Genomic DNA, 19,725 nt, shown 5'->3' on the forward strand with positions numbered 1-19,725 from the left:
TGGCATGTAAAAATAATTTTAAGAAGGATGGTAAAAAAAACCCTAAAATCCTAGTTAAAGGTTAAGGGATTTAAGGGAGTTTATTATGAACTTATGGTTTGGTATTTAAAATGCTCCTATTATGTGGATGATAGGACTTGGTAGCCATCAAAGGAAGCTTCAAACTCAATAGGAAAGGACCAAGGATCTAGCTTTGGTGAAATGTAGCAAGAATACTGAACTTTAATATTAACTTACTTGATTGTTATGTTGTACTTTTATGCCATGATTGTGGTTGAGCCTTGCATTGTTATGCCTTGGCAATATTCTTGTAGAGTCTTGTCATGAATTAAAGTAATACTTATGCTCCCTGCCCTGTGGCATTATTTGTGCTTATTTGATAATCATGCATTATTGACATTGTTGTTAATATTTTTTACTACTGAAATTTCTTCAAAATCTCATCCCTATTACACTTATATGTCACCAAATTAGGGGCTGAAACTTCTAAAGGTAAGGAGAAATATATGGAGATGTGATGAAGAGAAGAATTATTATGTTATGTTATGACTTATTTTGATGATATGTTTTGCAAGGATTATTAAACAAGTTATGTATGGGACTGTGACTTTTATTATATATTGTTCATAGTAAAGAATGAAGGTTGACTTGCTTGTATGAGGGCATGTTTGCTTATATGTTTAGTTAATCAAATTCCAAGGGCATGTTTTATGGAGGATGAAATATTGCTTTTGAATCTGTGTTGCTATGACTGTAATGTGCCTAAGGTAGTAAATGAATCTACCCTAAATACTTGACGACCTTATAGTGCATGTCTTAAGTTTTAAATAAAATGGTAGGTAACTAATTTTGGAGTTGTGTGCTCAAAGTTATGAATTTTTTAAGTTAAGAAATCTTGAAATCACTATTTGACCAAATGAACAGTGTAACTTTCATTTGAAATTGGGAATGTTTTAAGATGTACGTGGACCAATAAATTGGGAATATTTTTCTCTTGCAGAACATTAAAAGAGCTTGAAATAGAGGCTAGAACCACCAAGTTTTTATTTTTCTACATTCAACTATGAATTTTCAAAGTTTGCTAAAATTTTAGGGTTAACACATGAATAGTAACCAGAGAAGACCAATTTTCAAATTTTGATTTCTTAACCCTTGTGACATACATGGTGGTACCTAGTGGTATGATTTGGTCTCTAGTACACTAAAAAGAAGGGATGTTATATTGGGTGCACCTGAAAAAATACCCAAGAGTACTGAATACATGAGAAAAAAACAAATTTTGGACAACATTGAATGGTTTGTTCATCTTATTGAATAATAAAAATTAGCATACCCATGAATTAGCTCTTATTCTAATAGACAGACTGAGAGTTTTAATCTATTCCCATGAATTTTTATTTGGCCATTTAGGTTTGTTTCCCTGTTTGATTCACTAATTTTAAGGCGGATAACTAGTTTTTAGCCAGTCTAAATCCTATTTGGTTTTGTATGAGTTAAATATAGGTTTCCTATTTTTTCTTAGCATTGATGATTGATTTTTTTATAAAAGACAATTTTATTAATAACTAAATAAAACAATACGTAAAAAAAAGTTTCAACAATTAATATATTAAGGTATGTGGCTATAAAGACCTCAACAGAACGCAAAAGAGAAAACAGGTATAATGATTAAAAAAAAAAAGTACCACAAATAAAAAGTATAGAAAACTGAGACGTCCAACAAATATAAAATAAGTAAAAAGCCTAGAACAATTAAAGAAGAAACCAAAGAAGACCTATATTTGAAAGTAGGTCCAAATTCTAGCAAGTGATGAGAGATTGCCTGTTACATCTTGAATTTTGGATCCAGAAATATCAGAATTAGCCTGAAATAGACAGGCTATTAGACTCTTTTTGGCAAAAGTTTTAGAAATTTCTTGGAAGGACGGGGGGATTCCTAGGGACTAAATTGCAAAGTAAGAGTTTTCTAGAACCATGAGACAGGCAAGTTAGAGACTCCGATAAAATCTCGAGAACTCGAGTATAAGAATTAGAGATGATTAGGGGCCAAGTGTTGTATTGGGAAGCTCAGTGAGATGATTCTTGAAGCTAAACCCAATTAGGGACTTAATCATAAATTTGAAAAGTTTCATGCCAGAAAGGGCAGTGATGAAAACTATGCCTGAAAATTCTAAAAAGAAAATTCAAAAAATTCCAAACAAATGAAAATGGGGATTTGAGTCTCACATAGGGTAAAAAATGATGAAAATACCCCTGAAACAAATTGCTGAAATTCTCAAGGTTTTGGCTAATTACGAATATTAGTCAAAATTAAATTATTTAAAATATGAGGAGGACTCAAGTAAGTGAAAAAATGGGGAATAATACGTGAAGAATTATCACAGGTTTTAAAAATAATTTTGTCCCCAGAAAGTAAAGAGGTTCGGCTTTAATAGAATTTAAAGCCTATTTACACACTATTTGGGGAAAGTCAAAATAAACTGTTTATGAGTTGACTTTTGACTTGAGAAAAATTAGAGAAATTACTTATGATGAAAAGGTAGTGTTGGTACCAAAGACATATTCTTAGAGTTATGTACTGATAGAGATAATTCAGTCAAGTTTACTCTAAAATAAATATTATTAAATGTTTTAATAGAAGAACAAGGGAAGAGCATCACTTCTTCTTTAGGCATGTTATATAATGCCATGTGGACTTATTTGGGATAAGAAAAGGATGCCAGAACATGTCTCAGTGTTACCAGGTAAGTCAGGACTTGAAAAAGTACCTGATACAATGTAAAATCATAAAATAGATAGAAGAATAGCCAAGGGTATGGTTATGCACGAATTTTCCTTTATTTTCTCCCTATTTTAATGAAAATTTGATGAAAGGACATGGATTGAATAATACAAATTGTGTAAGGGGCGTGTTTGGAAGAAACAAAATTATGTAATAAAATATTGCTTATGATTACATGTAGGATTATGTCCCTTGATGTGGCATATGAGGTGGCTTTGGCATTGATTATGGAGGACACTTAAGCGGATTATGTGGCAAAATCAAGAGGGACGAATCATGGATGGAAGACAAGTGTTAAGTTAGGGTAAATAGTAACATGAAGAGTTACTATAAGGATGAATTTTGAAGCAATTTTGAAGAAGTTTCAACCAATATAGAGAAAACAGAGGGGAAGACCACAATTGAAGAGGAAGAAGGAGAAGAGAAAGAGCAAGAAAAACCATGCAAGATTAAGCTCCGAGACAAGGTATGTTTATGGTTTTTGATGTAGTTTATCTTGCTACTTGTTTTGTTGAGGTTGGTTATGGGTTTCGTTGAGTTTTATGAGCTTAAAACCCTAAGGTGACATGCTGCATGAAATTTATAAGGGGAAGATAAAATTGATGTTAGAATAATATTTAAAGGCTTGAAAAGAACAAGAATCAAATGGTTTTATGTTGATATTGAATGAATTCCATGATTATATAACTTAAAAGGACTGTGCGGCCAATGCTGGTTCTTGGTGTTAGGATTGGGTTTGATGATTTTGATGCTTCCAATGAGTGTGGAATGAAAAATTGTGCAGGGTTATGTAGAGAAAATAAGTTTGGGAGCATTGAAATTAAAGATGGGATTTTGAACCCTAAAAGGGCAACGTCTCGGCCTTAAGGAGTTCATGGGGAAGGAGTTGGATTTTTTTAAATCCAAGCTCATATTTGGATTCCTCATGAAAAACTCAGTGGGAAATGGTCAAGAGAATGGCTTAGAATTTAAGAATAAGCAAGTGAAATATTAAGGTTAAAGAATCAAGTTTGAAAGTAATGGTTGTTAGTAATTTTCATGGTCTTGATGGATAAGTTATTAATGTGCAATGTGAATCTAGGGCCATGAAACACCAAGAATGATGAATGGCAAGATTGTTCAAGCAATCTTGGTGGTTCGAAGTAAAACGAGCAAGAAGAAAGTTTAAGGATATAAGGTAGTGAACTTACCCTATTCATGTGCTTGAGATAGATGCTTGTTTATTGATGTTACTTAATGATACTTTGATATATGCATGATGAAATGTTGCTCTATTTCTTGTATAATTCATGGCCATGTGCATATGAAATATTGAGCATGAAAGCATAGTATTTTATAAGCATGAAAGCATGTCATTTTAATGCCAAGCATGTAATTCACGAAGCAATTGTCTTGCATATATATGGGTAATTATTTGCTATTAATATTTTCTCGCATCTCACCCTCCCTTAACCAACCCTAATAGATGTTAATGAACAAGCAAAAAGATGCATGAAGTGAAAGCAAGGAAAAGAGGAAAAAATTGAGGAAATGTATTGTATTACATTGTGTAATTTGTATGCCAATGTATGATATAAATGCGCCACTAATGTTATGTGATGATAAATGATGATAATGACATGTAAGACTAAACATGGTGATGTATGGAAATGGTTAGTGTATTGATGGAACAGTAATATGCATGAAAAGAATTAATTATAAATTATTAATGCAAATAAGGGAGATAAGTTATCCCTAAATGAGCTACGAATTTGTGATAAAGTGGAAGTGAAGAAAACGATTGAATCTGCCTATGAAATTTGACATACTTAAAGTACACATATGGAGTTTTAAAATAAATGGTAGATCACTTAACATGAATGTATTTGCTAAGAGTTATAACTACTTAAATTTAGGACAGAAAAGCTGGAAAGTACAGTTTTTATCAAATGAACAATAAATTTCATGCAATTAACTGTATGAATTGGCAAGGGTTAAATCTAGATTTGTATTCTTTTCCTATAGAGAATTGAAATACCTTTAAATAGAATTTTGAATCACCTCAATACGATTTTTTTTATAATTAGTTATGGATTTTTAAATTTGGACCGAAAATCTGGAATTTACTAGTAAACAGTAACCTGATAAACAAATGTCAAATTTCAATTTGCAGACTTATTTCGTGATTGGCTTAAACCATAACGCTTTCGGACAAACATTTAAGGGAGAAAATAGAGGGATGTTTCACTGCCTAAAGCACAAGTCTCTACCTACACCAACCGTCCCTTCTTCATGCACAATAGCTCTGAAAGGTCCAATACCCTTGATACAAAACAAACTTATAGACTTAAATACCCTTGATACAAACAAACTTGTAGACTTACTTCCATAAAGTAATGTAACCCCAAGGTGTCACACCTCCTTTAATATTCCATTATACGTCAATTGGAACCATTATAATGTGTTTCACAACGTTTCTGGATGAAAATTTTTAGTTTCAAAATTTTATCTTTAATTCTGTCCGTATACTGTTCATTCGAATTTGGGCCAACTTTGAAAATTCATAACTAATTCTAGAAAAATCAAAACGAAGTGGTTCCAATTTTCACACGAAACTTGCTAAGAGTTCTATAGAGAAAAAATATTCATTAGACTCAATTCCATCCAGAAAAGTACCATAAAATTTAACAAAATATACTGTTTATTTGGTCAATTTTTGAATTTTCAGTATTTTTGCCTAACTTTAAAAGGGCATAACTCTTAGCTCAAAACACTACTACAAAATATTTGATTTGTAGTGTCTATTTTGTGGCATTTATTTAATAAAACGCTACTGCTAACACTCATTAATTTATTAAAAATAAAAAAATATTTTGTAGCACTTTTCTAAGAAAGTGCTACAACTAGTATAGGGTTTCCTGTAGCGCTTTCTCAAGAAAACGCTACAAAAGGTCTTTTTTTGGGGGGGAAAAAGTTACATCTGTTGCATTTCACTTGTTGTAGCGCTTTCTCAGGAAAGCGCTACAGAAGGTCTTTTTTTAAAAAAACATAGTAATTCACTTGCTGTAGTGCTTTCTCAAGAAAGCACTACAGAAGGTCCTTTAATTTGCTTGCTGTAGCACTTTCTCAACAAGGTCCTTTGCTAGAAAGCACTACAGAAGGTCTTTTTTACCACTTGCTGTAGCATTTTGTTTTTCAAGAAAATGCTACAACAAGTGCCGTAAATTTTTTAAAAAAAATTTCCCTCCTTTTTTTTTGTTTTCCCTCTCTTTTATCCCTCTACATAGTCGCATCTCAATGCGCTCAATACTCATCTTCACCATTTTTTCTTGCTCCCCATTTCCACACAGCTCCCTCCTGTCTCCACACTCACCTCCTCTTTTTCACCAACCGTTCCACCTCTCATTTTTCCTCCCCACTTCTACTTTTCATATCACGGTCCTTCTTTTCATCCCACCCATTATCCCACCCCATTTCCCCCTTCCTTATTCCTACCCATTTCCTGTCCCTACACCATTTTTCCTTCCTCATTCCCACCCCCTTCCCGTCCCCACCCCTTTCCCTTCCCAACTCCCTTTTACTTGTCCCTATCTCGACTTCCCCTTTCTGTACTCACCTTTCTCAATCTCCATTTCTGTTCTCTTTGTCCTCACCCCTCTTCTCCCTCCCTACTCTCTTTTTATTTTATTTATTTATTTATTACAGAGCATTCAATATATTTCTGCTCAATTATAGATTTCTATACCTTTGTCCTCACCTGTCTTCCCCGTCCCTACTCTCTTTTTATTTTATTTATTTATTTTTTGCAGGGCACTCAATATAGTTCAGTTCAATCTATAATACATTGTAAGTATTTTTATTTTTTTAAGCTAACATTATTTTAAAAGCTTACAAATTTAAGTTTGTCAATAATAAATATTTTAACTTGCTTCATATTTTTTTACTTTAGTTGGTTTGATTTTGTAAAATTATTTATTTATTTTTACTTTATTTATTATTTTGCAGGACACTTAATATTAGTGCATCTCAATCTATAATACATTGTAAGTATTTTTATTTTTTAAGCTAACATTATTTTAAAAGCTTACAAATTTAAACTTGTTAGTAATAATTGTTTTACCTTGCTTAATATTTTTTATTTTAGTTGGTTAGATTTTGCAAAATCATTCACTAATGAAAACTTGAAATATGTTGGAAAATTAATTAGTGAGATATGATTAATTATTATTAGTTAAATGAGAAAGTATGTGATAGTTATAATTTTTTATTTTCTATTTTAGGTAGAATAATATGCTGGCAAATATGATCTTTATTGTTATGGGCCATGAAAAATTGATGACATATATTCTATAGTATTTTATTAAAAAAATGTTACAGAATATCAATTAATTTTTTTAAACAAAAATACTTTTGTAGCGTTTTCTTAAGAAAGCACTACAGAAATTATAGTTATATTCTGTAGCGTTTTTCTAAGAAAGCACTACAGAAGATGCACTTTCTGTAGCGCTTTCTCAGGAGATGATGCACTTCCTGTAGCGCTTTCTCAGGAAAGCGCTACAGGAGATGATGAACTTCCTGTAGTGCTTTCTCAGAAAAGCGCTATAGGAAGTTACCATATTAAAAAAATAAAAAATTATGTAGCGCTTCAAAAGTATTACAGCTTATTCCTAATATCTTTTGTAGCAGGTTTAACTGTAACGTTTTGAAAATGCTACAAAAAAAAGCGCTGCAATTAGCTTTTTCTATAGTAGTGAAACTCCAAATTTGATGGTTTACCACTTAATTTAAAGCTAAAAATGAGATCTATTTGCTTGTAAAATTTCATGTCCAAATTCCAACAATTGCTCATTATTTTACGTGCCACAAGATTGGCATTATTTAGGGAGATTTTATCCCCTAATTCCCTTTTCTTTAATTTGTGTTTCCCTTTCTCCTTGTCCTTAACCTTATGTCATTGTACCATTCACTATTCCAACATTAGGACATGTCACGACAACATAATTTACATCATAACATTATCCAAGATTCATTATAACTTAGCATAAAGTTCATTAAAAACATAACATAACATAACATAGTGACATCAATTCCACAATGCTCTTCTATCACAACACCAATTCCTTGCCTTGATCCATAGTTAAGCCACTTCCTAAATGAGACATAATTTAACATAGGGGAATGAGATTTCATAAAAATCTCAATAACATTTAAATTACAATTATCATGTAAGTCAAGCAAGTAACCATGTGACATATTATAGAACTCCAAAACATCCTCCAGTCACATGAAATCATACTTATTCTCATGCTAGGAAAGGAACATCAACACTTTCACATTAACACCAATAATGCATTTGGCCAAAGCATAAATAAAGGTCATTCAACCAACCAATATCACAACACAAGTCCCTTGATCCAAGCAAACAACATGTTACATTAAACAAGCAAGATAAATAATCAAATTATATTTCAAAGCTACCTTTTATCACTTGATCACTAGGTTACTTCAAGGAACAAAGCTTCTCCTTGCTTCCTCCTCCCAATGCCTATTAAACCAAGTATAAACATAAGCCACATTAATCACTAAATACCTTAATTACAATTCTTGAACTTCAACTTAATAACTTTCCCCCTTTTTCTTTGATTTTTAACAAAGTGATTCCTTTTTTAGAATCAATAACCTCCTGACTTATTCCTACATAATTTTTCATGAGGAATCCAAATATGCAATTAGATTTTTGACATTCACACTCCTTCCCCATGAGCTTGGTTTGGCTGAATAGGGGATTGTAACTTCTAAAAATTCTATTTTTGATTCTAGTGATTTTAAACACTTCCCAACCATATATCCCTACTCAAGAACATGTTTTAAAGCCATTGGAACCATCAAATTAAGCCAAAACAATTTGCTTCTGTATGAACAATGCTTGGTCAAACCTTCTCCCTAAAACCCTAACTTTGATTTTCTTCCAAAAATTAATCCATACACCATTTAATCTTACTTATTCCACTTGATCATTAAGGTTTCTATTCTTCCCTAAATGCCACATGATTTAGCAAAATTGGACAGTATTTTCCCATCATTTTCCAAGCTAAAAACTCTAACCAATCAAGCTTGAAACTTAGGGGTAAGGATGCTTAAACATATCTTGATATTTCCTTGATGTAAGTTGGATGATTCTTTGCCTAAAATACTTAAAAATTTCAAAGAAATAGGGCTGGAGTTATAGTGACAGAGTCTACCCTTGTTTTTCTAATTTTCTAGAATTTATTTGTATTTTAAGAGGGGATATTTATAGGCAAATTAAGCTGCCTCCCCCTCTAATTTTTGGGCAACCAAATGGCAAGAAAATGGGGTGAGTTGGTAGCCATCAAGTGTCACTTAACTTCAGATTAAACCATGTGTCCAATCTCTAGAATTTTTCAACAATTATCCCTTAATTTTTGCATTTTTCTTTAATTAATTTGAAGCCTCCAGATCCTACACAAAATTGGACCCTTATTAGGCACAATTTGGGACCCACAAATAGTTTGGGCTGGTTTAAAAAGCTAGCTCACAAATTAAATCACTATCTCAAACCAATTAGAAACTTTATCGGTTACTATTTACTAGTAACATTTTATAATTTTTCTAGACCTTCAAAAATTTATTTCTATTCATGGTAATTCACCTTTTAATATGAGAACATGATCTAAAAATTTTCAGAAATTTTCACCATCTCTAAGTATTTATTTTGAATTTTCTCCGATTGGGCCTTTATAGGTGTCATTGCAGGAAAATAAATTCCCTAAAATTTATTCCTGAGCTTCCAAGGCCTAAAATTAATTTTATAAATTCAAATAAATATTTAGATGATTTATCCATCTTTTTTTCAAATTTATTGAATCCTCCAACTACTTAAAATAATTATTTTCCTTCAATTTCCTAATATTTTCCCGAAAAACTTCCGTTTACAGGAAATTCCATAATAACTTACTTTCACCGTAATTTTAAATTTTGAGCCTCAACCTAGTTTCCAAAACTTTCAATTTATACTTTCCCTATTTTTCAGGAATTTTCTAAAATTTTTCTCAAATTTTCCTGTTTTGTCTTTCCTAGACTGATAATTACAAAAATACAACCCGGACCTTATCGGGATTTTACATCAAACGTTGTTTCATCCTCCCATCTAATCCCTACATTGACCCTCATCCTAATTTTTAATTGGAAAAATGGCAAATAAAGACCCTTGAATATATAAAATTGTGATTTGGGTTCTTGAATTTATTTAATTTCTGTTAAGGACCCGGTCTCAAATAGAAATTATGAAATGTTGGTTAAAAGTCATAAATGCCCTTCTGTTTCTCATATCCTCTTCCCATATCCATTTCTCAATCTCTCTCGTCATCTCTATTTTCATTTGCTCCATCCTCCTAAACTCATCTCTTAAAACTTTAATTGCACTCATCATCTCTTCCACTGGATCCCTCTCTCTCCAGCCCCCCAATCTTCCCCAATCTGGTTCTATGTTTCAAATTTGTCTTCACCATCATGGGTAAGAGAGATAGAGCACCATTGACAGAACCAAAGGTTACGACTGGATGTAAGAAGAAAGAGGGGCTAACCCTTTTTCTTCATCCTTCGAAGGCGAGAGTTGGAATAAGCGAAGGGGAGAAGGACACCATTATCACTGTTCATCTCCACCTTCAACATAGAACCAGAGAGGATGCTGTGGAAGTTGGATCATGAAAATAAGATCAATGAAACTAATAAGTAATGTTAATCAGTTCTATGTTGTAATAATGTAGAGCTATTTAATGTTGTACAATTAATAAAAAATGTGGTGACAACAATGCAGTGACAGAAACACAAAAATTTTATTATCTGAACATAAAAAATTAAATTGTATGAATTGCTTATCAGAGGTTGCCATTCCCATACAAAACTTGTCATTGGCCTTACTAAAGTTGTCATTAATTGTTTATTAGAACTAGTTGTTGTCAAAGAAATCTGCAAATTCTCATTTCAATAGAGAAATTTAAAATTGTATGAAAACCTTATCAGAACTTGTCCTTGGTCTTAACTTGTCATTGGCCAAACTGAACTTGTCATGAATCCTATATCAGAAGTGCTTGCTATCAAGAATTCTCATTTCAATAGAAAAATTTAAAATTGTATGAAAACCTTATCAAAACTTGTTATTAGTATTGCTTAAGTTGTCATTGGCCAAACTGAACTTGTCATGAATCCTATATCAAAAGTGCTTGCTGTCAAGAATTCTCATTTCAACAGAAAAATTTAAAATTGGATGAAAACCTTATCGAAACTTGTCATTAGTCTTGCTTAACTTGTCATTGGCCAAATTGAACTTGTCATGAATCCTATATCAAAAGTGTTTGCTATTAGGAATTCTCATTTCAATAGAAAAATTTAAAATTGTATGAAAACCTTATCAGAACTTGTCATTGCTCTTACTTAACTTATCATTGGCCAAACTAAACTTGTCATGAATTCTATATCAGAAGTGCTTGCTATCAAGAATTCTCATTTCAATAGAAAAATTTAAATTTGTATGAAAACTTTATCGAAACTTGTCATTAGTCTTACTTAACTTGTCATTGGCCAAACTGAACTTGTCATGAATCCTATATCAGAAGTGCTTGCTGTCAAGAATTCTCATTTCAACAGAAAAATTTAAAATTGTATAAAAACCTTATCGAAACTTGTCATTAGTCTTGCTTAACTTGTCATTGGCCAAACTGAACTTGTCATGAATCCCATATCAGAAGTGCTTGCTGTCAGGAATTCTCATTTCAACAGAAAAATTTAAAATTGTATGAAAAACCTTATCGAAACTTGTCATTAGTCTTGCTTAACTTGTCATTGGCTAAACTGAACTTGTCATGAATCCTATATCAGAAGTGTTTGCTCTCAAGAATTCTCATTTCAACAAAAAAATTTAAAATTGTATGAAAACCTTATCGGAACTTGTCATTGGTTTTACTTAACTTGTCATTGGCCAAACTGAACTTGTCATGAATCCTATATCAGAAGTGCTTGCTGTCAAGAATTCTCATTTCAATAGAAAAATTTAAAATTGTATAAAAACCTTATCGGAATTTGTCATTGGTCTTATTTAACTTGTCATTAGCCTAACTGGACTTGTCATGAATCTTATATCAGAAGTCCTTGCTTTCAAGAATTCTCATTTCAATAGAAAAATTTAAAATTGTATGAAAACCTTATCGGAACTTGTCATTGGTCTTACTTAACTTGTCATTGGCCTAACTGAACTTGTCATGAATCCTATATCAAAAGTGCTCGCTGTCAAGAATTCTCATTTCAACAGAAAAATTTAAAATTGTATGGAAACCTTATCAGAACTTGTCATTGGTCTTACTTAACTTGTCATTGGCCAAACTGAACTTGTCATGAATCCTATATCAGAAGTTCTTGACAAGTTCAGTCATTGGCCTAACTGAACTTGTCATTGGTCTTACTTAACTTGTCATTGGCCAAACTGAACTTGTCATGAATCCTATATCAGAAGTTCTTGACAAGTTCAGTCATTGGCCTAACTGAACTTGTCAAGAATTCTTGACAGCAAGCACTTTTGATATAGGATTCATGACAAGTTCAGTTTGGCCAATGACAAGTTAAGTAATACCAATGATAAGTTCCGATAAGGTTTTCATACAATTTTAAATTTCTCTGTTGAAATGAGAATTCTTGACAGCAAGCACTTCTGATATAGGATTCATAATAAGTTCAGTTTGGCCAATGACAAGTTAAATAAGACTAATGACAAGTTCCGATAAGGTTTCCATACAATTTTAAATTTTTTGTTGAAATGAGAATTCTTGACAGCAAGCACTTCTGATATAGTAAGGCGAATGACAAGTTTAGTAAGGCGAATGACAACTTTTGATAAGCAATTTATAAAAATTTTAGTCTTTTAGGCATGATTTGCTTATCAGGACGCATGGACAAGCACATTGAACTTTCCTACTGTTGCTAGCGTTCAGGGTGCTTGCAAGGAATTACTTGGATCTTGAGACCCACTATTTGTACCCAAGAGCAAAGAAACTGTTTCGAGAGACAGAGATGACACCTACTGATGTTGCTGAGAATCTAATGCCAAAATCAGAGGAGGAAGACAAGGAGACTTGCTTGGAGAGGTTGATTGAAGCACTCGAAACGGCCAAGAAGAAGGCTAAGGAAGATGCGAAGAAGGCTGAAGAAGAAGCAAAGAAGGCTGAGGAGGATATCTTATTATTTAGGATTGTAAAATGAATGTATTAAATCATTTATAATTTATTGAAAAACCATATGCTTCGTCCAGGTCTTTCATCGGGGGAATGGTTCTTCCTTTCAGTATTCTTCTCTTCCTCTAGCTCTCAATATAGGCCGAAGAAGACGGGAGAAAGATAAGATGGGGTGAGGGGTATTTTAGTCTTTTGGGCATGATTTGCTAACTGTAATTTAAGACCCGGTCTTTGATACCAATTATGTTAATTCAAGAACCCATTTTACTATTTCATATATTCAAGGGTTTTTATTTGCCATTTTTTCTTTAAATTTTTTCAGGATGCGACGCAAGGCCTAATGTTTCAACAAGTCAATACCATTTGACGCGTTGAAAGCGACCTTGGTAACCATTGATGATTGATTATGAAAGCTAGTGAGAGGTTTCTTTGCATGCCTTGTTGACTTGTATATTGCAAAAGAGAAACGCGCTTTATGGTGGACTGCCTAAATTCACGGACCAAAGTTGATTTGTCACAAATTTCATGTATCTTTATCACAAATAACAGTCGAGTCATTTTGTCCACAAAAAAAGCGGTCTTTTAAAACTTATACAATTTCTATATCAAATACTACTTCCGGTCTTTAATACAAGACCCTATTTGACTTTTTATTTTGGCCCTAAATATAAGACTCCAATCCACTTTATCTCTCATATTTGTATATTTTTTTCCAAAGTAACCCTTCTAATAATGATAGTTCTAGTCAATACACTTGATTAGTAAAGATATTTTAGGACAGATAATAACTATTTAGGACAAATAACTAACTCAATTTACTTCCTTAATATCCTCAAATTAATCAACTGGCTCTTATAATTAGGACCGGAGGTAGTATGAAACTCTGCGATCATTAAAAGGTTTTAAGAAATTTATCATTAAATTCTAAGAGGTTACTTTTATATTTCGTGAAAATTATGACCATTGACTAAACTAAGATTGTAACATTCTTGAAATTTGACATATTTTTAAAATCTGATAATAAAATATCTTAAAACATAACAGATCTTTGATTTTTAAAATAATTTTATATTTTAAATGTTATTTTTGATCTCGATATTTTAACCTTGTTTAGTATAAAATTTTAAAAGATTGAAACCTTACTACTCATTTTAAAATTTTTATCCTAAACACTAATCAATAAAAATATAGTTTATAATTTTTAATGAAGTATTCTGAATGGTACGAAAAATTAAACTGTAAGCTTTGAAAATAGAGGGAAGACTTCTGGTTGTCCCAGAAAAACTAATACAAGGTAAATGTAATTTACTCTTATTATCTTTAAGATGAAAGCAAAATGCCTTCAATACTTTCTCACCCTTGTCTATGAAAATAAAACACAATACACACTTCATATAACGTCCATTTGCCTGAAATAAGTTTATCCATGATTTCAATTATTGAAAGGAGGATCCAAACAATATTAAGTAAAACCGAACAATAAGTCCCATTCCGTGAAGTTTATGTTTGGATCGGTGCCGCCGTGAACGTTACTTCCTCTAATTTCTTATAATTAATATTAGGTCAAAATTGGCAACTTTCTATAAGGAAACAAGTCCATTGACTTGACAGTCATTGGTTCCCATCAACACAACGGAACCTTCATTTATGGCGCTAGCGTCTTGAATCTTCCAATACAACGATGGCGTTCTTCTGCAGAGACAGAAGCCTGTTCCCTGTTATTCTATGATCATATACATGGATCAGCCCACACAATTGGTTTTGCTTTTAATAGCTCTTCTCCAATCCATATCAGGTAATTGTAAATGAAAAGTGGAAATTATGACTATCAGACATCAAAGTTGAAAAATAAACATGAATTTTGTATTTCATTTAGCAAAGTTAACACTATTGAGTCTGACATCTCTTGGGATTCACTTGCAGGAGTAACTTCAACAAAGTTCACAGTAGCTAACAAATGCAGCTACACAATATGGCCAGGCATTGTTTCAAATGATCCATTATCAAGCACCGGTTTTGTTCTTAAAACAGGTGAATCTAGGATCATTTCTGCTCCCACTTCTTGGAATGGCCGCTTTTGGAGTCGAACTCAATGCACACAAGACTCCACTGGAAACTTCTCTTGTGTTACCGGTGATTGCGGCTCCAGGAAGCTGGAATGCCAAGACAAGGGAGGTACACCACCTGCGACATTGATAGAATTTTCTCTAGGCCAAGTCCAAGGGCAAGATTATTATGATGTGAGCTTGGTAGATGGATTCAATGTTCCTGTAGCTGTTGTTCCTCACGGTGGTTGTGGAGAATGCAAGAGCACATATTGTCTGGCAGATATGATCAGCCTATGCCCTTCAGAGTTGAGGGTAACGAGCAAAGATGGAAAAGTTGTGGCGTGCAAGGGCGCTTGTATGGCAGATGGCTCATCATCATTACAATCCTGTGTTAGCAATCCTTCCAAGCCCTCATCTTCTGCAGAACTATTCAAGAGTGTTTGCCAACGTGCCTATAGCTATCCAGCAGATTATAATCAAACCAATTTCAGATGTAAAGGCGCAGATTATAATATCACCTTCTGTGAATCCCCTTACACAAATTTGGACACATCTGGCTCCTCATCATGCACGGAAAGCATCACAACATCTCATTCCATCAAGGATCCAAAGACAATAAGCTCCAAAGGGGGTTTGTTCACACTAGGGTTCTTCACTCCTGAAAATTCTACAAATCGCTATGTGGGAATTTGGTACATGTCCAATTCCACTATTGTATGGGTAGCTAACAGAAATCGACCATTAAGGGATACTTCAGGAATTGTTAAGGTATCTGAAGATGGCAATCTTGTCATATTAGATGGGCAAAACCAAACCATTTGGTCATCAAATGTGTCAAATATTTCATCTACTACTAGTTTTCAGATTTTAGATTCTGGAAACCTTGTCCTAATTGATAACTTGACGAAAACTATATGGCAAAGTTTTGAGCATCCTTCAGATACATTGTTGCAAAGCATGAAAATTACCAGCAACAAAAGAACAGGGGAGAAACGAAAGTTAACAGCATGGAAAAATCAGTCTGATCCATCACTTGGCAATTTCTCTATGAGCCTAGAACAACAAAATTTTGCAGAACTGTTCATATGGAATGCAACTAGCCCCTACTGGCGTAGTGGTCCATGGAATGGCCAAGGCCTTACAACAGTTCTCAGGATGAGTTCTGAGTATGATAATGGTGCTGAAGAGATGGTTTTTAGCCTCTCAAATGGGTCTGACACCAAAGAGATGGTTGTTTTGAATGCAAAAGGAAAGTTATTACATAAACAATGGGATGATACTAAGAGGAGATGGCTAGAAACAAATCTTTTTCAAAATTCAGATTGTGATGTCTATGGTATATGTGGGGAATTCGGAATTTGCAATTCAAAGAGTACGCCAAAGTGCAGTTGTTTGAATGGGTTTGAACCAAGAAATGGGGAGGAATGGAATAGACAAAATTGGGCAGGTGGTTGTGTTAGGAAATCAACTCTGCCATGTGAGAAAATGAAAAATGCCAGTTCTAATGGAAAGGAAGATACGTTTTTCCATCTGCAAAATGTTAAACCACCAAACTTTGGAGAACAATCATCTAATACAGAAGATGATTGTAGAATACAGTGCTTGGAGAACTGCACTTGTAAAGCATATTCATATAATTCAGTGCTTGGCTGTATGACTTGGAAAGAAAATCTAATTGACGTACAACAATTCTCAAATGGAGGAGTTGACCTATACATTCGTGCAGCCAATTCAGATCTTGGTATCTAAATTTTCTTAGACTACTTGGAATTTTAACTTTATTTTTTGGCATGAAATTCCTCACCTTTTACTTTCATGATAGATAAGAAGAGACATAGGACATTCATCATTATCATTGTTGCAGTAATAGGAACTATTATTATCAGTGTCAGTTGTGCATGCTTCTTATGGAAATGGAAGGCAAAACATTCAGGTACTATTCCTTTTCATATCATCTTAATAATTTCAAATCCCACCACATCTATTGGCTTTAAAATGACATAGGCAGTTACAATTTAACTATATAAGGCACTTTCAAAGGCAATATTCATATGGTTAGATGTCTTTTGGATAGTTATGTTTCCACATTTTTCAAATGAAGCACTTCCATCTCTTTCTCTTTGTAAATACACTAGATTCATATGATCAGCAGGAAAACGAAATAGCATAGAGTTCTTGTCAAAAAAGCGTGGTGCAAATGTAGACAAAACAAGAGGCAATATTATTGGAACCTTGTCACAAGTTAAATTCCAGGAGTTATTGATCTATGATTTTGAAAAGGTTGCAACTGCTACAAACAACTTTCAATTGACCAATAAACTTGGGCAAGGAGGTTTTGGTCCAGTCTATAAGGTATTTGATTTCATGAATTATTAGTTTAGTTGGCAAAAAAAATTGGTTTAATTCAAATTCATTATGCATAACAACTTTTTCATGGGATTTTCTTCAAGGGAACACTGCAAGATGGTCAGGATATAGCAGTTAAGAGATTATCAAGAGCATCTCGACAAGGACAAGAAGAATTCATGAATGAAATGATTGTCATTTCCAGGCTTCAACATCGTAATCTTGTAAAACTTTTAGGTTGCTGTATTGAAGAAGAAGAAAAGATGTTGATCTATGAATACATGCCAAATAAAAGTTTGGATGCATTTATATTTGGTTGGTTTTTCTGATCCCTTTTGCTCTAGCTCTTTCTAGTCATGCACATAATTAGGGGGAAAAACAAAAAATTTGTTTGTGATAGTCTTTCATACAGATATTTGAGTTTTCTTTAAGGTATGGACAAGACTTATATAACCCTCTCCTGTACTGCTGTAGATCCAGAAAAACGTAAACTTCTAGACTGGGAAAAGCGCTTTGTCATAATTGAAGGAATAGCGAGAGGAGTACTTTATCTTCATAAGGACTCTAGACTAAAAATTATACATAGGGACCTAAAGGCAAGTAATATCTTGCTAGATGAGAACCTGATTCCAAAAATATCAGATTTTGGTATGGCTAGAATTTTCAAAGGAAGTGAAGATCATGCTAACACAAGGAGAGTTGTTGGAACCTAGTAAGTTTTCCTTCCTTACCTAATATTATAGTAGCATACTACGTAGTGAGTACTCTAACAATTATTTGTTTTACCCAACAATACAGTGGCTATATGTCTCCAGAATATGCTATGGAAGGATTATTTTCAGAGAAATCAGATGTGTTTAGCTTTGGAGTTTTACTATTAGAGATTATAAGTGGAAGAAGAAACTCAAGCTTTTATAACAATGAGCAGTCTCTTAGCCTTCTAGGATTTGTAAGTCTCCACTTTTTATTAACTTCCTCAATACCTAATTACAGAATTCTATTATTAACTGTTGATTTTACTCTTAGCTCTAAGGCTTCCAAAGGTAATAATTATATATGCTTCTTTTGTTATGTGTTTTAGGCATGGAAATTATGGAATGAGGGAAACATTGTACAGCTAATAGACCCAGAAATATCTAATCAAAAGCTGGAGAAGGATATATTGAGGTGCATACACATAGGACTTCTATGTGTACAAGACCTTGCAATAGAGAGGCCAAGTATGAGCACTGTAGTTTCTATGCTTAATAGTGAGATCGTCAATCTTCCTCCTCCAAGGCAACCTGCGTTCATCCAATGGCAGAGTATATTGAATCAATTGACCCCAGAAGAGAATCAAAGATTATTTTCCAACAACGAACTTAGTGTTAGCGACATACAAGGCAGATAGCTACATTACCAATTTATGACTAAAATAACTGTTTTGATAAATCACTTCCTAGTTGTTATATTCTTGGTGGTATGATGTACTAGTGTTGTGCATGAGCTTTGTCTATTTTTTGTTTTCTTTTTTAACTTAATTTCCATTTTTCGGATAAGGATTCCATTTGAAATCATGGCACGAATTGTAACACTTAGCTATCTTAAATCCATTCAAGTTTTACTCAAAAGTTTCTCTAACATTATCTCAATAATGAAACAGAACTGGCCACCTGCAGCCAGCCACACAATTGCAAGAAGAGTGTCCAGTTTTTTATTCCCTTAAAATTAGTTATTTGAAAAACCCAGCCAAGATTCATAATTTCAGACTAAGCTCCACCAGAGTTTACTCCAGTTCTTGTTCTTGTTTGCTGTTTTTGGAGAAGGATTTTAGTTGAAAGCATGCTATGAATTGTAATATTAATGATTTGAAACCCATAAAATTACTAAAAAAATATAAGATCTATTGCTTAACTGATGTTTCCCCAAGAAAACTAATGTTGCAGTTGCAGATGATTATATTATATTTATGATCTATGCATGATTGTTTTAGATTATTACAATAATGAAATGTCAAGATCTTAGATGCTAGCTTCCATGTTTTAGTCAATAGAAAATGTAAATTCATAAATTATTTGCAACATTGTTTGGAACCTAATGTACAACATGTAATATATCACCAAAAAGTCTACTAGCAATTTGATTATATAGTCTTCTAACGATAAAAATCTGGCAGAATAATTTTTCTGACTACATTTACCTGAAGTACCTTTTAGCACCTCCAACGACCCATAAAAACTATCAAAAATAAAGCAAACAGAACACAAACTACAACAAGTTCTGTAAAATTTCAAGGCAAGTGAAAAAGTATTATCATACAATGCCTAAAACACAAGATCCCATATCC

At 33.1% G+C, this 19,725-nt stretch overlaps 1 protein-coding gene across 2 annotated transcripts; it reads left to right on the plus strand.

Moving 5' to 3' along the window:
• The first annotated feature begins 14,735 nt into the window (after positions 1 to 14,735).
• On the plus strand, positions 14,736 to 18,919 carry LOC114758418 (G-type lectin S-receptor-like serine/threonine-protein kinase At1g11330). 2 transcript variants are annotated; one of them, XM_028947453.1, is made up of 8 exons: positions 14,736 to 14,800; positions 14,929 to 16,794; positions 16,876 to 16,986; positions 17,203 to 17,405; positions 17,504 to 17,714; positions 17,874 to 18,111; positions 18,198 to 18,348; positions 18,481 to 18,919. In XM_028947453.1, exons 1-8 carry the CDS (start codon positions 14,743 to 14,745, stop codon positions 18,787 to 18,789), a joined length of 3,147 nt encoding a protein of 1,048 aa, XP_028803286.1. In that variant the 5' UTR covers positions 14,736 to 14,742; the 3' UTR covers positions 18,790 to 18,919. The 2 variants fall into 2 exon arrangements, with proteins under 2 accessions (XP_028803286.1, XP_028803287.1); XM_028947454.1 differs by having other exon boundaries at positions 17,206 to 17,405.
• The last annotated feature ends 806 nt before the right edge of the window (positions 18,920 to 19,725 follow it).

The sequence above is a fragment of the Neltuma alba genome, unplaced genomic scaffold (assembly GCF_004799145.2).
Source record: "Neltuma alba isolate B1F8T4 unplaced genomic scaffold, ASM479914v2 tig00010693_pilon, whole genome shotgun sequence".
In the NCBI taxonomy this organism is placed as follows: Eukaryota; Viridiplantae; Streptophyta; class Magnoliopsida; order Fabales; family Fabaceae; genus Neltuma; species Neltuma alba.

Bases quoted from the DNA above. Each gene is read 5' to 3' on its own strand.
- LOC114758418 (XM_028947453.1), top strand. From the start codon at position 14,743: ATGGATCAGCCCACACAATTGGTTTTGCTTTTAATAGCTCTTCTCCAA. The intron at 17,406-17,503 runs GTATTTGATTTC...ATTTTCTTCAAG, and splicing joins GTTTTGGTCCAGTCTATAAG to GGAACACTGCAAGATGGTCA. The intron at 18,349-18,480 runs GTAAGTCTCCAC...TATGTGTTTTAG, and splicing joins CTCTTAGCCTTCTAGGATTT to GCATGGAAATTATGGAATGA.